Source organism: Zootoca vivipara, chromosome 1 (genome assembly GCF_963506605.1).
Source record: "Zootoca vivipara chromosome 1, rZooViv1.1, whole genome shotgun sequence".
Taxonomy (NCBI): Eukaryota; Metazoa; Chordata; class Lepidosauria; order Squamata; family Lacertidae; genus Zootoca; species Zootoca vivipara.
The window spans coordinates 15990610-16010900 of NC_083276.1; the positions used below are offsets into that span (position 1 = coordinate 15990610).

The window sequence follows — 20291 nt, forward strand, 5'->3', positions numbered from 1 at the left end:
GATTTTTCTGCATATTTTTGGTTGGAGAACTAAATTACAAAAATTCAGAGAAGTGTGAATTTCTTAGGATAGCTGTGTTACAGTTTGCCTATTGTTTCAGGGATTGCAAATAATTGGCAGGTTTGCATTCAAACCAGTAAAGGCATTTCCACACATATTTTCCTGTAACATATGGATTGCCATGCACATTTGGGTTGGAGAGCTACATTGCAGAGAACTAAATTCGAGCCAACTGGTTAGAGTGTTGGACCAGGACCTGGGAGTGCAGGGTTCAAATCCCCAGTCGGCCGTGTTATTTGCTGTGAGGATTAAATAAGGAGGGGGAGAGCCATGTATGCCACCTTAGAGAGAGAAATGTGGGTTTTAGATGTACCGTGTTTCTCATAACATAAGACACTATCTTATATTTATTCTACTCAAGAAAATAACCCTATGGCTTATTTTGGGGCGGGGTGTCTTATTTTATTTTTTTTAATTACCGGTAAGTTGCTGCTGCTGCAGCTGAAGCGCCGACAAAGCGCCCAGCAGCGCCGTGCAGAGCGCCCCAAGCCGCAACAGGAGGAGGGGGATTCAAAGTGCTACAGAGCACTGCTGGGTCCCGCTGGCTCGGGGCACTCCGCATGGCGCTTCTGGGCACTTCAGCGGGGCCCACAGCACGCACCGCATGGAGCCCCAAGCCAGCGGGACCCAGCAGTGCTCTGTAGCACTTTGAATCCCCCTCCTCCTGTTGCGGCTCGGGGTGCTCTGCGCGGCGCTGCTGGGCGCTTTGTCGGCACGCACTGCTGGGTGTTTTGGCGGGGCTGCAGCAGTTCTGGGCCCCAACCCAACAGGCCTCTTCCTCTTCCTTGGCGCCCTCCAGAACTGCACCTACCGTTAGCACTACGGCTTATTTTCAGGGTATGTATTATATTTTTTCAATGCATGAAAACCCTGCCATGGCTTATTTTATAGGTACGTCTTATTTTATGAGAAACACGGTAATAACTAAATAATAATAATGAAATTACAAAATTCAGAAAAGTTCAGATTTCTAGGTCTAGCTGTTTATCAATTCATGTACTGTTTCAGAAAGCACAGATTAGGCATACATGAGCCAGACTGAATTTCTCCTCCAAGTCCAAGTTACCCCTATGTTCTAAGAACAAGCCACTAAAACCAATTTCTTCTTATCTGGGTCAGTTCCTCGGCTCTCATTAACGTACACATTTATATCTGTTGCATGTACAGTACTCACTTGTGGCTTCCGGATCTTATAACCTCTCAAAAATTAACATCCAGGGGAACATTAGAAACCACTGTTTGCTCACTCTGAGACGGCTTCTTTATAGGCAGAGTGAATTCTGAGCCAGTCTGCAGAGCTAATAACCTGCCAATTACACTCCTATTCTTTTGCCTTCTCCCCTTGGAATTGCTCTGCTTGAAACAAGGCCGGGCCTCCCTTTTTGTGTGTGTGTGTGGAAAACATCAAGCCGAACTAACATCACAGGTTTTATGATCCATATACTATGAATTTGTTTGGAGCGACATGACCTGTCATTGCCATAATTGTCCCTCTTCTGTTGATCAGGACAAAGCTAATTCAATCTGTGGGTGGGTGGGTAGGTGGGAACGAAGCAGAAATCACTCTCTGGCGTGCTTTGAAATCACCCAGGAGCTGCTTAGTGTGAGCAGTTTGCCACTTTCCGATTTTAATAATCTCCTTTATATCATAGCCCTGTGTTCCACACACGCGGATAATTAACCTTGATATTTGTTCAGGGCCCACAGTACAAATAATTCCCCCACACTGTCAGTTATCAGTGATACAGAAGGTGATGATGGAAGGGTTGTGTCATATTGATACAAAGCAAGACGTTGGGGAGAAGACTCTGGTTTGCTTATCATACCTAATCTTTCATGTTTCATTTTAATAGTAAATATTGGAGGGAGTGGGGCCCTGAACTTCTCGAAGCAAGAAAGCTTCTTCAAAGAAAGAATGGGAATAGTCAGCATGCGGCAATGAAAATGTTAGTGTCGCAAGTGAAGGCTGAAGAGGCGATTGGTTTTTTTGGCAAACTCAGTTGGTTGCTAAAGGGCAATGGTTTTATTTATTTATCACATTCATGCCCTAACTTTACTCCAAGGATGCTCAAGGTGGCAAACATAGTTCTCCCTCCAGCATTTAATCCTCTCAACAACCCTGTTGGGTTAAATGCAGATGTTAGGTTGCTGGGAAGATAAAATGGGAGATAATCCCCATGGAAGAATGTCAGGATAGATATGTAATAAATAGAAGCGCCTCGACTCCAGGGCTTCTAACCAGAGGGTTGTATATTCAACTAAACCCTACTCAGAGTAGGCCCACTGAAATGAGTGAACCTAATTCAGTCATGTCCAGTAACTTCAGCGTTACTGAGTAGAATGGCATTGAATAAGAGGAGACTGAGAGGAGATACGATAGCCATCTTCAAATATCTCAAGGGCTGTCACATGGAAGATGGAGCAAGCTTCTTTTCTCCTGCTCTGGAGGGTAGAACATGAACCACTGGCTTTAAGTTACAAGAAAGGAGATTCTGACTAAACATCAGAAAAAAACTTTCTGACGGTAAGAGCAGTTTGACAGTCAAACGGACTCCTTCGGGAGGTGGTGGGCTCTCCTTCCTTGGAGGTTATTAAGCAGAGGTTGGATGGCCATCTGTCATGCATGCTTTAGCTGAGGTTCCTGCATTGCAGGGGGTTGGACTAGATGACCCTTGGGGTCCCTTCCAGCTCTACAATGCTATGATTCTATGAATACCACCCACAGTATATTCATGGCTTCTCCTTTTATGCCATGTAGGAAAGAAGCAGTATGGTACAGTGGTCTGAGTGATGGACCAGCAGTGGGGAAACCCAGGTTTGTGTCCCTGCTCAGTCATGAAGCTCACTTGGTGCTCTTGAGCTGGTTACTATCTCTCAGCCTAACTTATCTCACAGGGCTGTTGGGATAAAAATGCAGGGTTCAGGGGAACGCTTGTGCTTACCTTGGTCTCCTTGGAGGGAGGAAAGGCACAACAAAAATGGAAGAAATCAATTACATAAAACCACATCTTCAGCCATGCTTATCTCAGATGGATGCAGGGGAGAAAGGACACTGGTGAATTTCAGATAAAACTCACGATATACTTAATCAAGAATAAATATTACTACAAATTCCACAGAGCTCACAAAGTTTAAGGAACGTTTCCCTGAAGAGACCAGAGTTGTCGCCCGTAGGAATATAAGTACATGTGAAGAGTTGTGGGAGGGGGGAGGGAGGCTTAAAAAAAAAGGAAAAGGGAGACAGGAAAGAAACAACTGCAAAAAATGACACTCTCATGCAGATGGAAATGAGAAAGTCTTTTTCTGAGTTTGGGCGGCATAGATAGATAGGTTAGAATTGCCCTACATAATTAAATGCTCTGCCTACAGTGCTGCCTTGGGGAATCAGGCTTTCAATTATGGTGTGCCTTCCAATTGGGGATTCTTCTTTAGTGAGATAACAAAAGTGTTTCCTCACCTAGAGGATTTAGGCTTCTTCTTCTTCTTCTTTTCAAAAAAACCCTCCATAATGTGAAACGCAGTGTAGAATGGAGACCTCAGCCCCTGTCCTCAATGGACTTCTAGGCTGAAGAGTAATTGTACTATCTAGACTTGCACTAGCATCCATTCATTTTCCTTTAAAGAAAGCAGGTGGGACGCTTGGAAAAATTGGCTACAGTACCAGTGCAGTAAAGTACGAGAGAACAGAAATCCACATGGATTATTGGGTGAACATTGCAAGCCAGTTTCTGTTTCAACAGACTGTGAATTGTGTTTCCATTACTGTGTTTATCTTTTTAATGTATAGTTCCTTTTATTTCTTTTGCTTTACATTAGGGATGGTATCCTTGGTGCATCTATTGAGTGATGAAGATAGCAATAAAGAGAATGGGGTGGGGAAAGAAAGGGTGGATTATTTGCTTCTAATGCTAATATAGACATTGTAATGTATGCAAAAGAAAGTCACAGCAAATGGCCTTAAATAGACACCCTTCTTCTTTTTTTGTATTCGGACTATAACCTTGCTGAATTTTGCATGTGCCTCTTCCCTCAATTTCTATTTCTTTCTTTTCCACCCCCAAATCCGAAAACGTCCTCTGGAGAATTATGGAGTGTATAGATGTGTGTGTCAGCAGACAGAATAGATATTTCAGATCCCAGGACACTTCAGATGAATACCCTGCTTTGCAGAATTAGCACGTTTCAGCAAACAAGCCATCCATATTGAAAGCAAATGTGCGGAATGGATAACCTAATTTTGTCTTTGCAGGCTCCCAGACTTAGCAAATGGCTGACTGTAGAGAACCAGTCCAGCCTATTTTCACAATAACTCTTACACACTTTTTAAAAAGAAAAGAAAAGTGTGTAAATGAATTAGTTGACTGGGAAACAACTGATTCGAACGGGAACCTTAAGCAATGGGCTTAAACGTTCTTCATCCTGAGGATCATAGAATCATAGAGTTGGAAGAGACCACAAGGGCCATCCAGTCAAACCCCCTTCCAAGCAGGAAACACCATCAAAGCATTCCTGACAGATGGCTGTCAAGCCTCCGCTTAAAGACCTCCAAAGAAGGAGACTCCACCACACTCCTTGGCAGCAAATTCCACTGCCGAACAGCTCTTACCGTCAGGAAGTTCTTCCTAATGTTTAGGTGGAATCTTCTTTCTTGTAGCTTGAATCCATTGCTCCATGTCCGCTGGCATCTACTGATAAGAGGTGGTCACCAAGCCAGGTGTTATTTACTAAATTCCCAGTTTGTTATCTATTGTATACTATCAAAATTTCAGCTTAGCAAAGGAGTCTCCTTTTACAGTGCCAATGGCTGACTGGGTCAGGCTAATGCTGGCAGTCAATCTGTTGCCTTTCCTATCTAATTCTAGACATAGAAAATTAGGGTGTTAGGAGAAGGCTTGTCTGGAACCCTGCAGCCTGAAATGGTACAGTCCAATCAAGAGCTGTCTCATGTTATTCAGCAGCCATGTCGCTCAGCTTCCACCTGTTTCATAGACTGAGAACTTTGTTTCAGGAGTCTTGGGATACTTTTAATCCAGCTGTGTAGGTCAACTGCCATTTGACTCTGGTGGTTTAAGAGCTTCCACAGAGTACATTAGTTTCCAGTAGGAAAGTAAAACTGCACTTTGGATCAGAGGCTGAAATAATGGCTTGTAATGTGTCTGCCATGAATGGGAGAGAAATTAGGTACAGTTGCAACTTACATGCATTTAACTTGTACGCATTTAGCTTTACACACTTGGCAAAAAAAAGAGGGTTTTTTTAAAAGAAAAGAAAAGAAAGGAGACGGGCATCCAGGATAAAGTATTTTGGTAAGCCCACCCACCATTGAACCCACAATACCTGTACACGATTTTGGCTTTATGCACTATCCCAAGAAAGGCAACCTAGCATAAGTTGAGCGTCGCCTGTATACTTTCTTGTCAATGAAGCTTCTACCTATGAATTACAGACCAATTCCACATGTCTAGCTTTGGAATCAGACTGAACCGATGAGTGAAAATGCCCCGTGTCTTTTAAAAAGCAAAACGAGTATGCTTTCAGTTCTCTGTCGTCATATGCTGTTTAGTAAGGAAGAGAACACAGCATAGGAAAGGAAATATTCAGAAGGGGGGGTGGCGTTTCATACAATTGCTCTTTAGCTTGGGGAAACAGCATTTGACAGCTCGTGTTGTGAGGGGAAAGATGTTGATTGAATTGTCTTTGTACGCAGGGCCAACATTACGAAGAAGAAAAAAGAGCTTTAAGCCACGAAATAATAGCCCTCAATAACCATTTGATAGAAGCCAAGGTGACAATTGATAAATTGTCAGAAGATAATGTAAGTACTTTGAATAGTGGCTATTTGTCACGATCACGTATGGAAATACATGTTATCTGAGATTGTGGGTTGCTGGATACTTACCTGTATCAGTGTGGCTGCTTTAAGAGGTTTTCTCTATTAGTTCAGGGGTGGATAACATGTGGCTCTCCAGATGTTGTTGGACTCCAAACTCCATCATCCTCATCTCATCCATATATATAGGGACCCAGGTGGCGCTGTGGGCTAAACCACTGAGCCTAGGGCTTGCTGATCAGAAGGTCGGCGGTTCGAATCCCTGTGACAGGGTGAGCTCCCGTTGCTCGGTCCCAGCTTCTGCCAACCTAGCAGTTCGAAAGCACATCAACATGCAAGTAGATAAATAGGAGCCGCTATAGCGGGAAGGTAAACAGTGTTTCCGTGCACTGCTCTGGTTTGCCAGAAGCGGCTTTGTCATGCTGGCCACATGACCCGGAAGCTGTCTGCGGACAAACGCTGGCTCCCTCGGCCTATAGAGCGAGATGAGCACCGCAACCCCAGAGTCCATCACGACTGGACCTAATGGTAAGGGGTCCCTTTACCTTTACCATATATATATATATATATATATATATATATATATATATATATATATATGAAATCATTTTACATTATATGCTTCATTGTCAAAGCTTTTATGGCCCTTATCCTCTATTGTGAAAATTGCTTTGAAAATTGCTCCGCAGGAAAGTGATTCATAAATTAATTAATTAAATCCCTAACCATTGGCCATGCTAGCTTCTGGGAGCTGGAATACAGCAACATAGGGAGGTCCGCATGTCCCCCTTCCCTGTTCTATTTGTTGCGTGTGTGATGCTGTGGTGAAAATCACCAGAACTAATCCAGGACTAATTTTGGTGTTACTTCTCCCCCACCCACCCCACCCCCAGTCGGCTGCTGCCAAAAATCTTTTATCCATGAGAAAAGTCCACACACATAGGTAGCACCAGAGGAAGGAGGTGGCCCTCCCCAAGATATAACTCACCTCTCTCTATCCTCTACCTCTCTCTTTTTTCTTTCTTTATCCTCGTGGTCACTCTGCATAGGCAAATAATAAACTGAGCTATATATTGGAAATTGAAATAAGACAGTGCTGAGCTGCAGTCCTAAGGATGGATCAAGAGGACTTGCTTCAGGGGAAATCTTTACTATGGGAGCTAAACATACCCTCCCTCCCCCATCAATGTAAAAGGTAAAGGTAAAGGGACCCCTGACCGTTAGGTCCAGTCACGGACGACTCTGGGGTTGCGGCACTCATCTCACTTTACTGGCCGAGGGAGCCGGCATACAGCTTCTGGGTCATGTGGCCAGCATGACTAAGCCACTTCTGGTGAACCAGAGCAGCACACGGAAACGACGTTTACCTTTCCGCCAGAGTGGTACCTATTTATCTACTTGTACTTTGACGTGCTTTCGAACTGCTAGGTTGGCAGGAGCAGAGACCAAGCAGCAGGAGGGAGCTCACCCCGTCACGGGGATTTGAACCGCCGACCTTCTGATCGGCAAGCCCTTGGCTCTGTGGTTTAACCCACAGAGCCACCCGCGTCCCAGCCCATCAATGTACTGTACTGTTATCTCTATTTCAGAAATATAACATGTGGGACAAGCCTTACCCACCCCAGAAATGCATCTGATCTCTTCTGGGTGTGTTCCCTCCCTGTACAATATTTCTTCGTGGTCCTATCACTGACCACACAGCAGGGACACCCTGTTGCATTCTCCAGTCGAAGCATGGTGGTCACACCATAGGAGCCAACTCCTAGGGGTCGAAGTCCCTTTGGGGGGGCCCAATAAAATATTTGAGGGGGCCAGTCCTTCCTCAAAGTTCATGGGCATTGCCATTCAACTGGTGTGTGTACACCGCATCTTGTGATTGCAGGGCAGGGCTTGCCTGCCCCCCCCTCCCACCCAATATTTTATTCAAATTGGCACCCCTGGGTCACACCATTGTTAGCTGCTTGCCTCACCCATACACACCCAGGATACACAAGGATGGCAATTGAATTTATGCAAACTGGCACAGTTAGCCTCATTGAAACAAAAACACTCCTGGCCATGTTGAATACCATGCAAGGAGTAGGTTTTTAGTAACAAGGGGGGGGGCTAGTCTCTCCATTGTCCCCAAGCTGAATTTTCAATCACAATGCTAATTACATGTGTGAATCAAGCTGAAAGATGGAAGTGATAGAAGAGCAGTTCTTCAGGCCACAAAGCATGTGCTCGTTCGATTCAAAATCATTGTTCTCATTGTTACTCAAGAAAGAATCCCAGCAGCTATACTGGTTGAAGTAAACAGCATCGCTCTGCCCTTTGAGGGGCATGTGGAACATGTTCAGTCCTTGAGGCTTCTCCTGTTTTCTCTCTGGATCCTAAAAGTAAGTTAGATTAAGGAACAAAATAGAGGAAAAGTCTCCCATCCCTTCTTCCCTCTTTCACCGCATCACCACCACCACCACCACCTGGGACAGGACAAGATAGGAAACTTCCCTGCCACGAACTTCCTGAAGTTAACACAGCATTCCCCAACCCTGTGCCCTCCAGATGTTGTTGGACTTAAACTCCCATCAGCCCCAACCAGCATGGCCAGTGGTCAGGGAGGGTGGGAACTGGAGTCTAAAACAGAAAAGCAAAATATAGAAGAAAAACTCAACTGAATGATGATGAAGAAGAGTTTGGATTTGATATCCCGCTTTATCACTACCCTAAGGAGTCTCAAAGCGGCTAACATTCTCCTTTCCCTTCCTTCCCCACAACAAACACTCTGTGAGGTGAGTGGGGCTGAGAGACTTCAGAGAAGTGTGACTAGCCCAAGGTCACCCAGCAGCTGCATGTGGAGGAGCGGAGAGGCGAACCCGGTTCCCTAGATTATGAATCTACTGCTCTTAACACTACACCTCACTGGCTTTGGATCAGCCCAAAGGCCTATTTACTCCATCAGCCTGCCCTCGCAGTGGCCATGGGAAGCCCACAAGCAAGACTTGCATGCAACAGTCATGACCAGAATTGATTGATAGCTTGATCACCCCTGAATTTTTCTGTTCCCTCCATCACATATTCTTTCAACCCCCAACCCCTGAAGACCTGGAATTCAGTGTCTGGAATTTATCACTTACTTTAACAAAATATTCAGATGGGCAATGGAGAGTAAAGAAGAGACGACAGCATCATTCCTGACCACTAGCCATGCTGGCTGGCTGGCTGGCTGGGACTGACGTGGGAGTTGTAGTCCAAAGCATGTGGAGGCCACCGCATTGGCTGCCCCCAAGATAGGGGTTTGGGTGGTCACGCCAGCCAAATAGATGCTGAGACTTTAGACTACCTGTTACCATCGGAACCTATCTCGTTTCTATATTGTCACCTATTCATAATTTTGAGAGAGCTGTCCATATGGGGAGTCACCAGCATGTTGAGACGGTGCCATGGAACCACCCTCCCAACAGCAGCATCCTTGCTGCTTTGCTGCAGGGTGTTAGTGAGGTTAGGGCACCAGTGCCATCTTTGTAAGCCGCTGGATTCCGTAGCACTGCCACACCACCCCAGCCTCTTCTGGTCCAGAATAAGTAGAAAAGGAAATTGGTCATGAACCCAGTTTGCCCCTATTTTCTGTGGTAGCAGACTTGTGTGCGTCCAAGCGTCCTTCAATCAGCGTGGCTTTCATTTTTCCCCAAACAAAGCATTAAAGGAGGAAAATAAGAGCCTCTGGAGACAACAAATTGTTTTGTTTTGTGTGGTGTGTGTTTTTTAAAAAAATCAAATAAGTTGAGTATTGTTGTAGCAAAGTAATGCACAGTGTTTTGTTTGCCGTTCTCGTTTTGGAAATGGAAATTGCTGTGCATGGTAACAGTGGGCGGCTGGCATGTTTTACAACACTCCATCGAATCACGAAAATAAACAAGGCTACTAGATAGCCATGGCAACCATTGCACTTGGTCATGATCACAATAAACTCCTTGATGTCATCCTTGTTTCTTCCTGCCCACATGGACAAGGAAGGATGTGTCTGTCAGTTGCCAGGTTAAAATGGGGAAGCCCAAAAGCACACACAGCAGTCCAGTGAAGCTCTCTAATGCATCCTCAGACCATGAGGTTCCTGAAAATAGTTTTCTACCATTCCATGCACACTATATTGAACTATAAACCCATAAGTGTATTTCCCATGGGGCATGACATCTATAGATACATGCATTTCATTGCCGACTGTAGGAATCAGGCTGTTCAATGTCTATACTGTATTTCTGTTTCCATATCATTTTTATTTATTTTTTTTACAGGAGCTCTATAGGAAGGATTGCAATTTAGCTGCTCAGCTGCTCCAGTGTAGCAAGAACTATGACAGGGCGCATAAGCTTTCCGAGGTAATGTAAACTCAACGCATCTCTGAAAATCACTCAAGCAGCTGCTGCTGTGACTTGCTTCTGCTCCTCAAGAGTGCATTGTAGTCCATGGGGTATTATGTACCACTCATTAAAAGTCCTAGAGGGGAAGAGGATTCCTGGGATTGGAATTATTGGGTGGCAAGGCAGCAGGAATAGGGGGGAAGTAAAGGAACTATTTTCGTAACTCAAGGACTGCAAGGCCAAACTGGAAGACTGAACAGCCCAGTGATGCTTGTTGGACCAAAAGAAATTAAGTTCAACCCCACCCAACATTCTCTCCCTGAATGGGATGGCCAAAGTAATCATTATCTTTCTTGTGAACTTCCTGGTGGTGTCTAGTTGGCTGCTTAGAGACACAGGGCTGAATTCCATGGACCTTTAGTCTGACGTAGCATGAACAGTTCTAATGTACTTATTGTCAGGCTCCCATCCCAGAACACAGCAGCACTTACTTCAGAGCTAGCAGTGGTACAGGCTCAGTAGCTACCACAGGTCCAGGAGTCAGTTCAGGGTCCAGAGCAGAGCTTTCCAAACTGTGTGTCGCAACACGTGAGTGTATCAGCTGCGGTGTGTAGGTGTGCCGTGCAGACTCTCCCCATGCACCTTCCCAGGGTTGAAAAGGGGTTCGTTTAACCTCCTGTTTGCTAGTAAAACTGAATCACTGTGTCGCGAAATGATGCGTGTCTAAAAAGTGTGGCCCCAACATGGAAGTATGGAAAGCTCTGGTCCAGAGGAAGGAGCTGAACAAGAGGAGAAGGCAGCAGAAGGCTAGGGCAGTCTTGTAGCCACAAGCCCACCACTACCTTCATAGGTGGGGTCCATTGCACCTGTCCTACCCTACAGATAAAGGTAAAGGGACCCCTGACTGTTAGGTCCAGTCGCGGACAACTCTGAGGTTGCTGCGCTCATCTCGCTTTACTGGCCGAGGGAGTCGGCGTACAGCTTCCGGGTCGTGTGGCCAGCATGACTAAGCTGCTTCTGGAAAACCAGAGCAGCGCACGGAAATGCCGTTTACCTTCCCGCCGGAGCGGTACCTATTTATCTACTTGCACTTTGTGCTTTCGAACTGCTAGGTTGGCAGAAGCAGGGACTGAGCAACAGGAGCTTACCCCGTCACGGGGATTCAAACTGCTGACCTTCTGATCGGCAAGCCCTAGGCTCTGTGGTTTAGACCACAGCGCCACCCGCGTCCCTTCAGTGCATGGGATTGTGCATGCATATATTGCTCAGGACCCTGGCAGCAGGTGTGTGTTAATGGTGGCTTTATCTCTTTGTCTCCTGCTGCAGTATGAAACTGGATCAGGCACCTCACATTTTGCATAGGGAGCAAAGCACCCCTTGAGAGCTTCGTCCCCCATGCACATGGCAGATTCTCTCTCTCTTCCCCCCCCATTGTATTGGGTAGATGGGGGTACATCACCTCACATGTACCAAGATCTGGACTGGGGACCCACGCTGGCTGTTTGTGAAAGAAAGATTTTCCACTCAAGGGCAACCCGCACAATTATGTAATTAAACGCACACACACATTAGTGTTAAGGGACCCAGGTGGCACTGTGGGTTAAACCACAGAGCCTAGGGCTTGCCGATCAGAAGGTTGGCGGTTCGAATCCCTGCAACGGGGTGAGCTCCCGTTGCTCGGTCCCAGCTCCTGCCCACCTAGCAGTTCGAAAGCACATCAAAGTGCAAGTAGATAAATAGGGACCGCTCCGGCGGGAAGGTAAACGGTGTTTCTGTGCGCTGCTCTGGTTCGCCAGAAGCAGCTTTGTCATGCTGGCCACATGACCCAGAAGCTGTCTGCAGACAAACGCCAGCTTCCTCGGCCTATAGAGCGAGATGAGCGCCGCAACCCCAGAGTCGAATACGACTGGACCTGATGGTCAGGGGCCCCTTTACCTTTACCTAATGTGTAGTCAGTGCTTTTTTCCCAGGGAGCACTCAAGGGTACTGGCACCTCTTTTTTGTTGATAAAAAGTATGGCACATACTGTAACAACTTCATGGTGAATACCGACACCTATTTTTCTAGAGAGAGAGAAAAGCATTTTGTGTAGTTTAACACACACCCTGCAATGAATTTGGTGCCTTAACACTAGTAGTGGCTTCCTGGCAAGCTGAGCGCTTTCCTAAAATTCAAATTAAGATCAGTGCATTGCTCCTGCAAAACACTTCATTTTTAAAAAGTAAATCTTGCTGCCATGGACAGCTCCTCTCTTGCAAATGTTTTGTCATGGCAACAGACCCTTTTCCTGAAAGCTACTTTCGGCATTTTGTTGTGCAGGGATGCCACAAAATCCGCTACTGTAACGCCATAAACCCACAAGCAACGTGAGTGCTTCTCTTCCCTGCCTTCCTCCCCACACTGTAGTCGGGGGCCATTGCTGAGTCCGACACTTATAAAAAATTGAGTGCAATTGTGTCCTTGGGGTGTTGTTCCAAGCCATGAGAGCTACAAGCTTTACATTCCCAATGAAAACAAATGAAAACAGAAGCTTGCGATTCTGGGTTGGCAATTTGCAAGTGCATTTCTGTGTTCAACAGTGAAGGCTCAGCAGAGTGTGTGAGTTCAGAAGAGGGGAAGCAAGGGAGGGCAGAAATATTGAAATATTGCAAATTACTGATAATTCAATAAGTAGATAGAATCCTTAACTAGGCAGGGCAATTAACCATGTTTGTGTGCCTGAATTAATATTTCACGGGTGAATGCAACTATATTGTTTCCATCATTCCTTTTAAAAAAACAAGTCAGATTTGTGGCCTTCAGTAGCTAGGACTTCTGGGTCACAAACTGTGTGTCGCAACACGTGAGTGTATCAGCTGCGGTGTGTAGGTGTGCCGTGCAGACTCTCCCCATGCACCTTCCCAGGGTTGAAAAGGGGTTCGTTTAACCTCCTGTTTGCTAGTAAAACTGAATCACTGTGTCGCGAAATGATGCGTGTCTAAAAAGTGTGGCCCCAACATGGAAGTATGGAAAGCTCTGGTCCAGAGGAAGGAGCTGAACAAGAGGAGAAGGCAGCAGAAGGCTAGGGCAGTCTTGTAGCCACAAGCCCACCACTACCTTCATAGGTGGGGTCCATTGCACCTGTCCTACCCTACAGATAAAGGTAAAGGGACCCCTGACCGTTAGGTCCAGTCGCGGACAACTCTGAGGTTGCTGCGCTCATCTCGCTTTACTGGCCGAGGGAGTCGGCGTACAGCTTCCGGGTCGTGTGGCCAGCATGACTAAGCTGCTTCTGGAAAACCAGAGCAGCGCACGGAAATGCCGTTTACCTTCCCGCCGGAGCGGTACCTATTTATCTACTTGCACTTTGTGCTTTCGAACTGCTAGGTTGGCAGAAGCAGGGACTGAGCAACAGGAGCTTACCCCGTCACGGGGATTCAAACTGCTGACCTTCTGATCGGCAAGCCCTAGGCTCTGTGGTTTAGACCACAGCGCCACCCGCGTCCCTTCAGTGCATGGGATTGTGCATGCATATATTGCTCAGGACCCTGGCAGCAGGTGTGTGTTAATGGTGGCTTTATCTCTTTGTCTCCTGCTGCAGTATGAAACTGGATCAGGCACCTCACATTTTGCATAGGGAGCAAAGCACCCCTTGAGAGCTTCGTCCCCCATGCACATGGCAGATTCTCTCTCTCTTCCCCCCCCATTGTATTGGGTAGATGGGGGTACATCACCTCACATGTACCAAGATCTGGACTGGGGACCCACGCTGGCTGTTTGTGAAAGAAAGATTTTCCACTCAAGGGCAACCCGCACAATTATGTAATTAAACGCACACACACATTAGTGTTAAGGGACCCAGGTGGCACTGTGGGTTAAACCACAGAGCCTAGGGCTTGCCGATCAGAAGGTTGGCGGTTCGAATCCCTGCAACGGGGTGAGCTCCCGTTGCTCGGTCCCAGCTCCTGCCCACCTAGCAGTTCGAAAGCACATCAAAGTGCAAGTAGATAAATAGGGACCGCTCCGGCGGGAAGGTAAACGGTGTTTCTGTGCGCTGCTCTGGTTCGCCAGAAGCAGCTTTGTCATGCTGGCCACATGACCCAGAAGCTGTCTGCAGACAAACGCCAGCTTCCTCGGCCTATAGAGCGAGATGAGCGCCGCAACCCCAGAGTCGAATACGACTGGACCTGATGGTCAGGGGCCCCTTTACCTTTACCTAATGTGTAGTCAGTGCTTTTTTCCCAGGGAGCACTCAAGGGTACTGGCACCTCTTTTTTGTTGATAAAAAGTATGGCACATACTGTAACAACTTCATGGTGAATACCGACACCTATTTTTCTAGAGAGAGAGAAAAGCATTTTGTGTAGTTTAACACACACCCTGCAATGAATTTGGTGCCTTAACACTAGTAGTGGCTTCCTGGCAAGCTGAGCGCTTTCCTAAAATTCAAATTAAGATCAGTGCATTGCTCCTGCAAAACACTTCATTTTTAAAAAGTAAATCTTGCTGCCATGGACAGCTCCTCTCTTGCAAATGTTTTGTCATGGCAACAGACCCTTTTCCTGAAAGCTACTTTCGGCATTTTGTTGTGCAGGGATGCCACAAAATCCGCTACTGTAACGCCATAAACCCACAAGCAACGTGAGTGCTTCTCTTCCCTGCCTTCCTCCCCACACTGTAGTCGGGGGCCATTGCTGAGTCCGACACTTATAAAAAATTGAGTGCAATTGTGTCCTTGGGGTGTTGTTCCAAGCCATGAGAGCTACAAGCTTTACATTCCCAATGAAAACAAATGAAAACAGAAGCTTGCGATTCTGGGTTGGCAATTTGCAAGTGCATTTCTGTGTTCAACAGTGAAGGCTCAGCAGAGTGTGTGAGTTCAGAAGAGGGGAAGCAAGGGAGGGCAGAAATATTGAAATATTGCAAATTACTGATAATTCAATAAGTAGATAGAATCCTTAACTAGGCAGGGCAATTAACCATGTTTGTGTGCCTGAATTAATATTTCACGGGTGAATGCAACTATATTGTTTCCATCATTCCTTTTAAAAAAAACAAGTCAGATTTGTGGCCTTCAGTAGCTAGGACTTCTGGGTCACAAACTATGCCTTAAGACGGTAGTCGCCAACCTGGTGTCCTCTATATGTTGTGGACTACAACTCCCATTTAGCCCCAGAGATGATGGGAATTTTACTCCACAACAGCTGAACAGCGCCATGCTGGCTACCACTGCCTTAGTGAGCTCCTGATTTGACCACCTTTCACCCACCTTTCTCCTCCCACCTCCTGTTTATTACAGCTGCCATCTGAATTTCAGGAACGCGTCAGCATCCACCTGGAGAAGCACGGGTGCAGCCTCTCAGTACCTCTGTGTCACACATCCTTTGCAGACAACATACCGACTTGCGTCATTGCTAAGGTCCTGGAAAAGCCTGACCCAAACAGCCTTTCTTCGCACTTGTCAAGCTCATCGAACAGAGATCTCGCCTTCCAGGACTCCGTCGGAAAGCTTGCCCAGAGGCCTCAGTACAAGTCCGACATCTACTGCAGCGATACAGCTCTTTACTGCCCTGATGAAAGACGCAGAGAGAGGAGGCAGAGTGTTGACATGCAAGTCAAAGATGTTGGGTTCCTGAGGTCCCAGAACTCCACGGACAGCACCGTCGAAGAAGACGGCTTCCATTCCAGCTTCTCCCACGAAGCTTTCCCAGAATATGTTACCTCTCTGCCAACTTCTAGCTCCTACTCCAGCTTCAGCGTGACGTCCGAGGAGAAGGAAAATGCCCAGGCTAGCACGCTGACCGCCTCTCAGCAAGCAATCTACCTGAGCAGCCGGGATGAGATGTTTGAAAGGAAGCCATCTTCAGGTTATGACCACCAGGGGAGCCCGAGGTTTGCAAAGTCCAAGTCCATCCAGCACATGGAGCTGGCTGACGACAACAACTCCCCGACCTTCGCTAGGACTATGTCGCCTTATGCAAGTGAGCCTTATCATTTCTCGGCCATAACTACCCAACAAGCTTTAGCATCGCAGAAGATGCACAGCGAGTGCAGGAACACCAACTTGTCTGAAGAGGACCTCCCGGGACGTTGGAGGCAGCTGAGCGTTGAGGATATCGGTGCGTATCCTTACAGGAACAGTGGCAGGCTTTCGCCCTGCAGCTTCTCGGAGCAGTACTACAGAAGCCCCATCAAGAAAGCCGACAGCCGGTCGAGTCCCATTTACGCCAGTTACAAAGGCGATAGCTTCTCAGAGGGAGACGACATCTGCCAGGGCAGGCTTGTGGATTCTTGCTTCCTGAGGACAGACAGTGGCCTGAACATCGACATCAGCGCTAGCTGCAAACAGGACAAGCTGGCCTCCTCTTACAAAACGAAAGAGCCGAGGGACAAAATGAACGAAAGGATCACAGTCCAGGTGTGCAGTAGTAAAAGCATCGACGGAAGCCCGGTGTTGAAAAGGGAATACGTTGACGTCAGTCCGAACAGCTCGGCCGAGTCCCTCAACCAGAGTTCTATGGAGGCTTCAGAGATCCACCAGTCTTCCATCGAGCAAGGAAGCCATTCGAGCCTCCATAGCAAGCAGCAACAGTTTCAACGGACTGGAAGCACAGGCTTGAGTCGGAAGGACAGCCTCACGAAAGCACAATTGTACGGAACCCTCCTCAATTAAACATCTTCCAAAGTTGCAATAAGGAGACAAACATCGCAATGGCAAAAGGTGACATTTGATACTTCTAGCATACGGTAGGCTTCTGAGCAACAGTATTACGAAATATATATTCATATTCACAATAGTACTGTTTTAAAGGGATGGGGGAAACCCAAATCTGATTATTTAAAAAGAGAAAAAAAACACTACGCGGCACTTTTCACACGATGACTTTTCCATCTTGGATACCAACCCTTTGCCCACTTTTATATCCTGAGATATTTTTATAAACAAATCAGTATTTATTAGACTGTCCTTAGTACTCTCAAGCGCTTTGAGTGACACTTTTTTGTCCCCTTCAAGTAGGTTTCTTATTTATTTTTTGTGCATGAGGCCACATGTGCCTGAATTCTTGGAGGAGAAGGGTTTAAAAAGAGAGGGGGGAGGGGGGCGAGAGAAAGAGAGAATCCTTATCACGAGGACAAATCAAATCTCTATATGATTCTTTAAAAGTTTGGGTTGTGTGTGTTGCAGGATGTACAAGAATGGTGATGTTATAAAGAAGTATATTTTTTAAAATGCAATGGAAACAAAAATGACCCACTAAGTTCTTTAATACAAATGTATTTCGGAGTATGAACAATTGGGGGGGGGGACAAATGCACAAAACGATACAGATATTTTGGTTGGTCTGTCCCATTGTGTTTCTACTTTTCTGCCCTGTACACTACCTCAAAATTAATTGAGGGTTTCTTTGTCACTTATTTTTCTGTAGGCTTGCATTTATATTGTCTCAAATGCATGGAGTGTCATAATTAGTACTGTATTTTGCATTACTTAATAAAAGACACCAGTGGAAATGTTTTGATTTTTTTTATTTGATTTTTTATTTTTTTGGTTATTAAAAGATGTTCTAAGAGAATGCGGTTAATGAGTATTGTGTTCAGCAGGGTCAATTTGGTACCGATGTAATGTTTATAGTCACGTGAAATTGCTAATACTTCATCTAGCGATGGAGGAGGAATTTGATTCATTATCCCTATGGACTCCCCCATTCTACCTTTGGTTCTGCCCAAAGATTCAAATCAAGATGAGCAATTAAGAGGGAGTCACAACTAGGTACGGGGGGAGACAATTCCATTTGCATTTAAAGGTGAACCGACCTAATTCACATTTTCCGGAACATAGGAGCCAACTCCTGGGGCTGAAGTCCCTTCGCCCCACCCCATAAAAGTGGGCCCCTCCAAAGTAGATGGGCAATGCTGTTCAAGTGGTCTAGGTGTGTCCCACCAGCAATCAATTATGCAGGGTGGGGCTTACTTGCCCACCCCCACCCCAATATTTTATTCAAGTTCTGGAACAAGATGTGAACTGAAACACAGCCATCCCATGAAATTTGCACGTATCTGAATTTTGTATTTCAGTCCTCCAGCCAAGTAATGTGTAGAAAAATGCAAATACTGTACTATGGTAAAGTGTGCAATTCATATACAGTCATACTTTGGTTTTCGAACAGCTTAGTTCTCAAACGTTTTGACTCCCAAACACTGCAAACCCGGAGGTGACATTTCCGGATTTGCGAACTATTTTTGGAAGCCGAATGTCCGACAGGGCTTCCGTGGCTTCTGGTTGGCTGCAGGAGCTTCCTGCAGCCAATCAGATTCCACGCCTTGGTTCCCAAATGTTTTGGAAGTTGAATGGACTTCAGGAATGGATTCCGTTCGACTTCCAAGGTATGACTGTATTAATGAAAACAGCATACAAAAATGCATTATATATGGGAAAGTTGCTTTGCAAAAAAAAAAAGCAAAAGTGAATAAGAGAAATTTGCACTTAAATGCTTGAGTTTTAAAAAAATTGCAAAGCAATGTGGAAATTTGGAGACCTCATCTTAATGTTGGACAAATGAGAAATCTGAATTGAAACATTTGCTCTTCCCGAAGTACATCTGACCACTGGTCCACCTACCACTTTACGGCCTGCTCAATCCAAGGGCAGCCTATGTGTTCTGGCTCCAGCACAATAAAGTTATCATAAGCTAAATAAATTAGGTCAATGGCATATTTTATGCACCACTGTCTCTTAGTCTGTTTCAAGAAGAAGCACTTCACACTTTGAAACAAGACTTTCTGTGCTTGGCGGGTCTTCAGGGAGGGCGCGAAGCTTCACCAGAGAACACGTGTTTTGCACGCACAAAGTCCTAGGTTCAATCTCTGGCTTCACGAGTTCAAAAAAACTGAGGAAATCAGAGCAGACAATACTGGGCAAGAGAGATAGTGTGACCTATGTTGTTGCCTAAAGTGAAAGACAACGTCCTCCCCACACTCATCCAATTCAGTGCACCAAAACTAACCAGACTGGCAGCTGTATCTTTGTTCAACACCACCTATGGTGGAGGAGATACCATCCTCCACCATAGGAGAAGGTAGCTTGGGGGACAAAAATACCCTGTCCTCCAACACCTCGCTTCTGCTCACTCCCTGCCCCTACTAGTGATCTACATTGGCTCCCAGTACGTTTCCGAGCACAATTCAAAGTGTTGGTGCTGACCTTTAAAGCCCTAAACAGCCTCGGTCCTGTATACCTGAAGGAGCGCCTCCACCCGCATCGTTCAGCCCGGACACTGAGATCCAGCGCCTAGGGCCTTCTGGCGGTTCCCTCGCTATGAGAAGCCAAGTCTCGTAGACAGAGGGCCTTCTCGGTAGTGGCACCCGCCCTGTGGAATCAGACAGAGGGCCTTCTCGGGAGTGGCGCCCGCCCTGTGGAACACCCTCCCATCAGAGGTCAGAGAGACCTGACATTTAGAAACAACTACCTGACATTTAGAAAATACCTAAAGGCAGCCCTGTTTAGGGAAGTTTTTAATCTGTGATATTTTAATGTATTTTAATGTGTGTTGGAAGCCGCCCAGCGTGGCGGGGGGGGGGACCCGGCCAGATGGGCGGGGTACAAATATTAATAATAATAATAATAATAATAATAATAATAATAATAATAATAATAAGCTTCTGTTGCCTGAAACATCCATCTTACTCTGCCTAGTGGTGGACCCAGCTCTGATAGTATGGAAAGAGTGAAAGAAGTCTCAGAAGAAGAAGAAGAAGAAGAGTGACTTTGTCTCAGAATACTAGAAAATTACAGTAGGTGAAAGACAAACAATTAATTCATCACTAGAAGGCTTGAGAACGGCCACCAGGGGCAGAGAGCACGCTGCAGTGGCCAGGGAAATGCGGTCCGAGTGGAATTCCCATGCTCCCCACTCCACAAGTGGGTGCAAAGGATATGGAGTCGGGGTGCAAACCCTCCCTGTTGAACTCTACTAAGCCAAACCATCTCCCCAGATCTGCTGTGAATGCGAGGTGTCTTCCCCCTCCTCCATTTTATCCTCACAAAAACATTGTATGTGGTAGGTTAGGCTGAGAGACAGCGA

The 20291-nt window shown here is 46.1% G+C and overlaps 1 protein-coding gene across 1 annotated transcript in view; it reads left to right on the forward strand.

Moving 5' to 3' along the window:
• BEGAIN (brain enriched guanylate kinase associated) overlaps positions 1–17501 on the forward strand; it is a 145668-nt gene extending 128167 nt beyond the window's left edge. Inside the window, exons 5-7 of the mRNA XM_060277359.1 lie at positions 5768–5875; positions 10165–10248; positions 15509–17501. Of these exons, the coding sequence (XP_060133342.1) occupies positions 5768–5875; positions 10165–10248; positions 15509–16882 (1566 nt within the window). The 3' untranslated portion in view covers positions 16883–17501. The remainder of the gene's footprint in view (positions 1–5767; positions 5876–10164; positions 10249–15508) is intronic.
• The last annotated feature ends 2790 nt before the right edge of the window (positions 17502–20291 follow it).